We start from the raw sequence: 10,187 nt of genomic DNA on the forward strand, positions 1-10,187 counted from the left end.
GGGAGAGTACAAAGGGGCAGGATTCCCAGAAGGCGGGCCTTGAGGAGGGGGGTTATGTGCCCGCCTGAAGATGCTCACTGGTCTGGGAGGGCAATATAGAGCAAGGATAAGACCACCAAGAGCTGGCCAAAGTAAAGCCAAGAGGTTGGCAGGTAGAGGTGACCCCTCCAACCCCATGCTAAACGTAGACCCCTTCCCTTCTCACAAGGAAGGGACTGGCAACTTAGAGACCCGCAAAGACCTGTGCTTTGTTCCCTTGGTTTACAAACCCCAGGGCTTAAGGAAGGGACTTAGAATGAAGGACCTTGGCACTGTTGACCATGTCAGAGGAGCCTTAGGTCCCACAGAAACTCCAAGCTTTGTGGCTGCTGTATTATCCCCATCTAGATGGGCACAAGCCAAGGACAGGGTAGGGAGAAAAAAAACATACCCGATTCTGAGGAATGAAGTGATACCCAGGGTTGAGGCGGTGGTGTGACAACTCTCCCAAACCCCAGGCTATTCTCCCTAGCACCCCTAAGCCCTAGGCTTTTTCCTGAAGTAAACATTTCACTGAGAACTAACCAGTGGAGAGACTTCTGAGTTTGACACAGGCTCAGGATATTCTGGAAGGAAGTACAATTATTGGCTTGCACTACCAGTTTGTTTGTTTGTTTGAATTTCACTGCAGTGTGCCTTGCACTTTGAATAAGGTGTTCAGTGAACTTTGAAATGAGTTGAATTGAATTGAATTGAATGATAATGGCAACTAGTGTGGGGAGGAGGAGGGAATTCCATTTACTGCGGTAAATTGAACATTCTTTTTTTTTTTCAGGAATATCTATTTCATACTTGTAGATGGATAATGGGGATGGTGGAAAATGAGAAGAGAGCTTAGAAAAATTATGGAGGTAAATTTTCCCAGCTGCAAGGCATAAGGGGAAGGGAGACAAGCATAAATATTGACACAAGGTTCATGAAATTTAAGATCCGCTGAGCTAAACTGCATTCCTGGATAACGTTGCCAATAGTTGCAGTCTTGCTGAGACGCCAAGGACAAACTGCCTCCCCACCATAGTCAGCCATCAAAAGTTAGGGTGATGAAGACGATTTGATGAGAGCCCTTTTTGACTTCTCTGAATGAGGGTGAGTGGGGTGGAATGCCTTGTCCAAAAGGGCTTTGGTTCTGCCTGTTGTCCTAGTGTCACTGGGAGATTGTTTGTGACGCTCACATGGGACCCTGTCCGGGAGGGAGCTGAAAGGCACAATTCATTGCTCCTGCCATTATTCGGTGCCAGAGTTTGGCCCATATTGGTTGCTAGAGCCACTTTTCCAAGAGAGCACCCCTGCCTGTCCGCCACAGCTCCCCTTGGGTTCCCGCACCCCTCCCCCTCCCACCATCGCCTTCTGCATCTGTGTCTGCATCCTCCTCCCTGTTTTCCTGCCCTCCAAAGTGGGGGTTCTGGCCCTTGGCCATGCAGGCCAGTTCATGTGACCCACAGAGGACAAGGCACTTTGTCTGTCACCGTCTTTCCTTCTTGCTTCCCTTCTTCTGGACTTTGGGGATTTTCCATGAGGCCAAAGTAACGATGTAAGTGGCATCAGCCCTCCTGTCTATAGTCTCCCACAGTGGAGTGGAACCCGAGGGGAAGAGAGAAGATAAGAGTGAAGCCAGGACACATTCACTGATGGCATTTCAGCTTCCTTATTCCCCCAGCCTCTTCAGAAAAAGGGACAAGTAAGTAATTAGAAGTCGACAGCGCTTCAGGCGGAAGGGGGCCCGCGGTGGAGGAATAAGTGGGGAGGGTTGTTTTGCAGCCGGCCCGTGAACTGTGCTCACGCTCCAGTGCTCGTATCCTTTTTGAGTCCCTTGTCCAGCTCCTAACTCAGTGTTTGCTTTGTGGTCTGTCCCGCACCTCTCGCATGGTGTCTTTTCCCGCTTCTCCTGACACAGGACTCTGTGTTTGGCTGGCCACATTGCTGCATCTTGGGGTGGAACAGTCCCTGTAGAAAATAAGGAAGACTGGCCTATAAATAGTTACCTTTGGGCTGTGTGGCACACAATGCTTCGAGTGTGACAAAAAGGGAACTGAGATATTCCCCCTGGTCGCCACCCCCAACCTACCACACCCACCCCTCGGCAGCGTGCTGAGATCCTGCCCGCCGGCTCTGTGACCCAGACTGCCCAGTCTCCAGCCCCCTGCGCCGTGGGAACCCTAAGGAGGAAGGGCTCTGGTCCTCAAGTGTCTGGCTTCTGAAGTGGACCAGACTGCTGGGAACACTGAGATGCTGCTCCCCGTCAAAGGGAACAAGTCGGCTCTCAGGGCCACCTGCCTAAAGTGGCGGAAGTTGTCCCATCCTCATCATGCCACCCTCCATCTAGCAGGGCGCCCCTGAGAGAGGGAGCGTTAGCTGTGTCTGTCTAATCACAGAATCCCACAGCTGTAGGGCTAGAACTGAGAGCCGGTTGAGGACCTGGCTCATTAGCTGGGCGCTGTGGCCACGGTGGCTGTGGTGGCTCTGAGTTCAGCCTACGGTGTAAGTCATGGGTTGGAAGAAAGGGAGTTTGGAAACATTTACACACGTTGGGGTTGCTGTGCTGTTGAATCCCTAGGCCACCGTTTCCTGCCTGGGCTCCACCTCCACAGGACACAAGAACCCCGAGAGCCTCCTGGATCAGCACTTTCCTTGGAAAAGTTAGATCAGATCATAGATACCTTATCCTGCACAAACGTCCACTCACTGCGAGGTTTGGCACAGCTATTCTGGGCAGAATTCCCCGCTGTGCCGAGGGTTAAGCAGAAAACCTTTCGGGTTCCTCCAACTTCTCCATTTCCTTCTACTATCCACCCCTTCCTCCCCTCCCCTTCTTGTTTGAAAATCTTTCTAAAGTGACATTTAGGTTGGTTATCTTCCTTTAGCAAACCCTGGGATCCCAGGATCCAGCCATTGTTACAAACAGAGACTCATAAGGCCTCAAAGTGAGCTCTCTTCACTGCTGCCTGATGAATTAGAGGTGTAAAGGGAACAAGAGATTGGTTGAGTGTGGACTGAACATGGGACATCCTTTCAAAGTCTTTTTTTTTAACTTACATCCCTGATATGAGCTTGTTTTCTTGTTGTTGGTTTCATTCTCCTAAAAGCTGAGCACAGCAGGAATAAGAAAAAAAAAGTTAATTAAGGGTGCCCGTTAGTGAGGCCCCAGGAACTGGACGTTTGACTGGACTGTGAGTATTATTGTAAGACTCCATACCTAATTTAGGACACTGTACACCCTAGGACTACATAGTACATTGGGGAATCCATCTGGTTAGATTTATAGTGCCTATTTCAGAGAGGGCTTTCTTTGAGGACTGCATAGCTGCCTTTTGAAAGGATGCAGGTGAGCAAAGCCTTCTTATAAAGCTCATTGGGACACTCTGGATAGTCTTCCACGCTGCTGGCGTCCTAGAGGCACTTCCCCTGCCCCTCACCCTTTCTTCCTCCTTACCAATTTCCTGGAGCCTTCAACCCATCCCCCAACTGCCTTGGTTCACTCATTCAACAAACCTACTCCCTGCCCCACTAGTAAGTGTGGTAAGAACCAACTTGGTCTCTAGGTCAGAAAGACCTGGGCTGGAGTCCAAGCTGTATAATTTATTAGCTGTGCCACCACCTTGGGCAAGGTAGTTTCTCAGACCCTTGGTTTCTTCATCTGTAAAATGACAGTGACATTGCCTACATCACAGGGTTTGTGACTCAACCAACACAACGTCTGGCCCGTAGCCGGAGCTCGCTTAATGGTAGCTGTTATTGTCAGTGGGTCTCACACTGAGCTTATTTCTAATTGAAGTATAATTAATGTACAATTCAAACACAGCCTTCTTAGCAAACTTCACCTCTTTTCTCTCTCCAAACTACTTGGATTTCTATGCCTCTGTCTCCATATAAGGGAGTCCCTATTGAAAGAGCCGGTTTTTCTTGTGTCTTATGCCCTGTTTTCCTGGTGGTGTTTTTTTCCCTGACAACCCAGCTTATTTATCTCTCCCTTTTTCATCATCTTCCTTGGAATCTTGGGGTGGGTAGCCATTGTGAGTTTAGGAAAGATTTACAAGCCAATGAAAGGTCAACTCAGAGGTTCTTCCTGGACCAAGAAAGCTCTGTGTGACACAGAGGGCAGATTAATATATCAGGAAATTCCAATATCAATTAAGCTCAGGATTTAAGAAGGTTTTTTTCCTCAGCTAATGTTCTTGATGAACTATAAATATAGTCTGCACTTTGTTCTGTCTGTTACACGCAGCTTAGTGTGAACACCTTGTTCAGAAAGCTTGTGACCTGAAGATAACATAATGTCCTGAGATTGGGATTGTCTCCCACCTAAACACTGGGGTGAAGCAAATCTCTGTCCTGGGATAATATAGTAGGTTCGCTTACATAGATCTGTTTATCAGCCCTTTGCAAATAGAATGGCCCTTGTGCACATATTATCACCAGGGGGATCTGATGGGAGTCTGACATCACTGTGAAAAATGTTGGTTCTTCGGTGACATAACTGCACTGGCAGCCTGGAGAAAATTAAGGCCTTCAGACTGGGCTTAACTGGGGCCTTGGCCAGGGTATTGGTGCCAGGCACCTGGTTAGGAGAAATATCCTGAAGCAAATAATAATTACCTTCTTTGCTGATAAGAGGCCCCAGTACTTTTCCAATAGCGTGATTGCACTAGGGTATTTCTTTGGACCACAGCCTGAATCACAAACTGATTCATGAGTACTGGCCCTAACTTCATCCAAACCATTTTATATGTGGTGGAACCCAGTGTTCTCCGTATGGCCCTGAATTGGTGTAAATAATACTCCCAGTTGCATCACCTGTCCCTTGTTCCGTCTAGGTTGCTCCATCTGGCTGCAATTCTGCTTATGTCCACCAGGTGGCCTCACTTAGGAAAGAGCAGGATAAAAGGACCTCAAGCTTTTTTTTTTTTTTTTTTTTTTAAAGCTTGAGGCTAAAAGGAAGGAAAATATATATTTGGATGGAAATATATGTAACTCTTAGTAGGCAACAATCACCTCATTTCCCTTGTGACTTGGACTCTGTGAAGTACTCCATAACTCTGTATGGCTAGATCCACCGCCAGGCGGGTGTTCTCCTGGATGGTGTGTATATAGCCTTGGTTTGTAGTTTTGTTGTCATTTGCTGTTTATAGGAAAGTAACAAAATCTTGTTTTTAAAAATAAGGACATAAGATTCCGGATGATGTATTCTGCATTGCAGAATAGGTTGTTGAGACCAAAGAGAAAGGGGCTGGAATCTTGTGGACATTGCAGTGCCCACTTCCCTACTGTCTCTTCCCCACCTCCCTCTGTCACCCTGTTGGCCCCTAGCTGCTCCCATGTACAAGCTCCCCAACTCATCCGAGTTCCTGGACGCTCTCTCCTCCTTCCATGCACACTGGCATGTACAAATTAACTGGTCCATGCATGTCACCGATCTGTGCATGTGTCAGTACACAGACAGCTACATCTGTAGGAAGAGGTGAGTAGATAGGTGCTGGGGATGGGGGCAAGCTAAGTGGGCAAGCTGGCTGGGTGAGGGGGCATGCAGGTGACAAAGTATGTGTGCAGGAGAGAGGCTGAGAAGGCAGGTGGTAGGAAGGAGTGAGGCTCCTGATGGCGAGGGTGGGTGTCCAGGGAGGGCGGCATGTGACAGCATGGCGAACGCATGGGAGTATGCTGGCTGACATCTGAAGAGGAGCTTTTCAAACGGGCGCTGCCCTCTACTGAATGCTTCCTACCTCCTGCTGTGGCGTTGGTACTTCTCCTTTCTCCAAGAAATCAGCTCCAGTTTGGTTTTTACCGATCTCCAGAGCCCTCTTTGGAGATGCCAGTTGGCATAGGAAAGTGCTGAACTGTTTACAGTCCCAGCCTAAGGTTCAGGGAGGGGATGTGGTTTAACTGGGCCACAAAGCCCGGTACAGGACTCATTTGCATGGCCCCTGACGCCATGTGACGCAGCCGGCTCCTCCTATATAAAGAAGAAGGAGCCGAAATATCTCCGAGTCTGGGTTGGACCGGCGGCTGTGGAGTTTGTGACACACTAGGTGACACCCCTCGAGTCACTTCCCTTCAACTCTGGAACGCCCGCCCGGCTTGGGGTCCGCTCGGCAGCCTTCGCCCCCCTCCTAGCCCCAGGGCCCGACGCGCAGAGCCCAGCCCGGTGGAGCGCGCCAGCAGCCGGCGGCCGCCCAGCCCGCCCAGCCCAGCCCGCAGCCCGGCCAGAGCTCCCCGGCAGACCGAGCCATGAACACCGAAATGTATCAGACCCCCATGGAGGTGGCGGTCTATCAGCTGCACAATTTCAACATCTCCTTCTTCTCTTCCCTGCTTGGAGGGGATGTGGTTTCCGTTAAGCTGGATAACAGGTAACCACCGGCCACAGCAGCCGAGCCCGGGCGCCGGCGGGGGCTGGGCTGCGAGCGGGATCTCCGAGCGAGCCGTGCGCCGCCGGTCCCCGTTCCCCGCGGTGCAGCATCCTGGGAAGGGGCGGGGGTAGGGGACGCAGGGAGGGGAGGGGGGGTCACCGCCGCGCTGGGATCCGCCGTCGGAGCGTCCCTGCGGCCGCTGCGCCGTAAGAACGAGCTGCCGCAGCCCGAGGCGGAGGCAGCCAGAGGCAGAGGGGCGGCGGGGCCGGGTTGGGCAGGGGGCTGGCCGCGCGCCGTGCGCCTCTGGGGGAGCAGGCCGGAAGCTTCCGAGCCAAGAAGGAATTCCTAGCTAGCTTCGGAGCCCGGTAGGTTTGCCCGGGATCTTCTGGGCTGGCGCCGGAATGGGCCGGCGGCGGGGGACTCCCTGGGCCGCGCGCCCCCATTGTTTGTCGCTGAGCAGGCCACGCTGGCCCGTGCGCCCCGGGACCCGCGCGCTGCTCCACGCGGAGCTCTGGGCGGCGGCGGCCGCCGCGGCGGCTGTGGCGGCGGCGAGGAGCCAGCCTGGGTGGGGAGGTGCAGCTTCCTGCAGGGGCCAGAGAGGGACCTGAGGACAAAGTGCCGGGAACTCTGAGCCCATGAGGCGGGAGAGAGGGAGAGCTGGGGCAGATGGAGGACTTTGGCCACAGCTGCCAGGTACTCAGAGTGGAACCAAGTGGGTAACGCGGTCGCTTTGCTTTTTGTCTTGGCAGTGCCTCCGGAGCCAGCGTGGTGGCCATAGACAACAAGATCGAGCAGGCCATGGTGAGTGGCATCACCGCGTCATTCCCATCCCCAGACCTGGCTTTTGCTTCTGTAGCTCAGGGTAGGAGTGAGCGGGTGGGTGCAAAAGCCTTTAGCCAAGAGCGGGAGGAAGCAGACAGCCTGCTTCTATCCCTTTAGAGGCCTTTAAGTGGAGTCCCGTCAGAATGACACCTTTTAGGACATTTCCAGTCCACCCTTGCTGAGCCCTCTCCTTTCCTCCTCCCTCTCCCATCCCGGGGCTTTGCAGCAACCTCTGCCCCCGCCCCCACCCCGCTCCCGGCCTGGCCAGTGGCAGGGCAGGGAGCTCAGACACTTGCAAACCTCTGTCTGCATCCCGCAGTTGGCAGGGGCCAGAGCTCATTGGATGCAACCGCACTGCAGTGCCTCTGCAGAGCCTGGGCTGGGGTCAGGAGTTGGGAGGAAACAGGAAACAAAGCACCCCACCCCTTCTCCCTCTCCTTACCAGGTAGAGGTCATACTCCACCAAACAGCTAAAATGGCTGCAGGGGTTGGAGCATCCAGCAGTTAGCAACCACTTTATTGTGTCCTGGAGCCTAATGACATAGTTCCCTGCCCCCAGTGCAGTCATCCGAATTCGGAGAAGATGCAGCCATCCTGTACCTTCCCCCAGGGCTAGTGTCCTGTCCTGCCAGGCGGCAGGACAGCTGCAACTCAGTATGCTGGGTCATGTGGAGAGGAGGAGACTCCAAAATAGCCCATTAAATTCTCTCAGTGAAGATGTGTAAAGCAGACAAACAGTATGGGGTGCATTGCAGGTGTGCCCTGGGATCTAGGCCAGCAGCAGGACCTTATGTGGAAACGAGGATATAGCAAACCACCGCCAAGCAGCAGAAGTCTCACCCAAAAGGCTTTGAAAGTGGCCAGCTTTGAATGTCATTAGAAATTCACAAAGGGAAATCCTATGTAGTTTGCAGCTGGGCTCCTGACTCAGACATGGCCCTGATCATACAGCTCTTCTGAAGCGAGGTTTTAAGTGTTTCAGAGAAAGGGGTAGAAGGACCAGGGCCATGGAGCCAGCGTGCTGACGGGCTACTGAGAGAAAACTGGAGGTCGGCTGCATGGGGGACAGCACCGGCACCCTGAGGGCCAGGGGAAGGTGCTGCAGAGGGCCTGAGGTGGGTGACAGATGTCTTTGTGGTGACCTCTCCTGGGACAGGATCTGGTGAAGAATCATCTGATGTATGCTGTGAGAGAGGAGGTGGAGATCCTGAAGGAGCAGATCCGGGAGCTGGTGGAGAAGAACTCCCAGCTGGAGCGTGAGAACACTCTCTTGAAGACCCTGGCGAGCCCAGAGCAGCTGGAGAAGTTCCAGTCCCGTCTGAGCCCCGAGGAGCCAGCTCCCGAAACCCCAGAAGCACCCGAGGCCCCAGGTGGTTCTGCGGTGTAAGTGGCTCTGTCCTCAGGGTGGGCAGAGCCACTAAACTTGTTCTACCTAGTTCTTTCCAGTTTGTTTTTGGCTCCCCAAGCGTCATCTCACGTGGAGAACTTTACACCTAGCATAGCTGGTGCCAAGAGATGTCCCAAGGACATGGCCACCTGGGTCCACTCCAGTGACAGACCCCTGACAAAGAGCAGGTCTCTGGAAGCTGAGTTGCATGGGGCCTCGTCACCCCAAGCCAGTGAGCCTCTAACGCCACAGCGCCCTGGGGGCTCCCAGGGCCTGGGCAACTTAGCTGCAACTGGCAAAGGAGAAGAGTAGTTTCAGTCGGGCCACCAGTTTGCTCCAGAAAGTATAAGGGGTCTGTTTTTTCATTTCCATGGACATCTTCAAGAGCTTCACCTGACAACGACTGTTCCTATGAAGAAGCCACTTGTGTGTTAAGCAGAGGCAGCCTCTCTCTTCTCCCCTGCCTGGCCAAGGCAGGGAGGGCCACAGTTGGGAGAGATTGAGCCAAGTCAGCCTTCTGTCGGTTAATATGGTGTAATGCATGGCTTTGTGCACAGCCCAGTGTGGGATTACGGCTTTGGGATGACCGCTTACAAAGTTCTGTTTGGTTAGTATTGGCATAGTTTTTCTATATAGCCATACATGCGTATATATACCCATAGGGTTAGATCTGTAACTTAGTGTAGCGATGTATTCATATACACATACACCTACGTGTTGAAGGGCCTAACCAGCTTTGGGAGTATTGACAGGTCCCTTATCTCTTAAGGCTAATTCCTTGACTGTGTTCAGTTACCAAGTTGATCCAGTTTGTCCTCTAGATTAAGTAAAACTAAAGAGTAAAGGCAGGGAGGAGGCCAGCCTCTGAATGCCTTGCTGCTGCAACCCTTGCCCCATCTGTCCCCTGAAGACGTGTGAGGTCCTCTTTTGAATGCCAAACCCACCATTCACTGGTGCTGACTACATAGAATGGGGTTGAAAGAAGATCAGTTGGGCCTTCACATTGTCATTCAAAAACTTTTTTTTATAAAATATTTGTGGAAAACTTTCAAGTGAACAGAACACTTAGCTTGCTGGAGTCCTCTTGTGGACCAGGGATGGACAACGGAATGGCTTTGACCCGACAGTGCCTGGGTGATGTGCTCAGGGAGCTTGTCTCGAAGGAGTTCTGTGGCAGTGAACACTTTCCACTTTCTGACACCTTATCCTGATGTCATGTCTCCAGGATTTGGATTTTGATTTTTCAAATGTAGCTTGAAATTTCAATAAACTTTGCTCTTTTTTTTTTCTAAAAATAAACCTGGCGTCTGACTGCTTTTAAATCGGAGTGGGTGGTAGGGGCCCCTCCTGTGGTCAGAGGCGCCATTTCTCTGACTCACCGTCTGTTCCTGAACACCCCTGTGAGTGGCAGGCCTGACCTACAGCCGCCATCTTGCATAACCATCACAATATGCCTATTGTATGGGTGAGGAGGCTGAGACTCAGCCAGTTTAAGTCACTTGCCCAAAGTCACACAGCTGTTATGGCGAATTGGGACTCAACCCTCCATCCAGCCCGCTCTGCCCTGCTCCTACTTTCACATAACAGCTTCAGAGTGA

General features: G+C 52.1%; 1 protein-coding gene across 5 annotated transcripts in view; it reads left to right on the top strand.

Moving 5' to 3' along the window:
* The window catches only part of TSC22D3 (TSC22 domain family member 3), a 59,669-nt gene extending 49,781 nt beyond the window's left edge, over positions 1–9,888 (top strand). For 3 of the 5 annotated variants that reach the window (XM_074359873.1, XM_010946115.3, XM_074359874.1), the window contains exons 3-4: positions 7,130–7,181; positions 8,359–9,888. In XM_074359873.1, coding sequence (XP_074215974.1) covers positions 7,130–7,181; positions 8,359–8,589 — 283 coding nt within the window. In that variant the 3' untranslated portion in view covers positions 8,590–9,888. Of the gene's footprint in view, positions 1–5,659; positions 6,381–6,565; positions 6,746–7,129; positions 7,182–8,358 lie in introns of those variants that run through there. The other 2 variants (XM_074359875.1, XM_074359876.1) reach the window with 2 other exon arrangements.
* Positions 9,889–10,187: the final 299 nt, after the last annotated feature.

The sequence above is a fragment of the Camelus bactrianus genome, chromosome X (genome assembly GCF_048773025.1).
Source record: "Camelus bactrianus isolate YW-2024 breed Bactrian camel chromosome X, ASM4877302v1, whole genome shotgun sequence".
Taxonomy (NCBI): Eukaryota; Metazoa; Chordata; class Mammalia; order Artiodactyla; family Camelidae; genus Camelus; species Camelus bactrianus.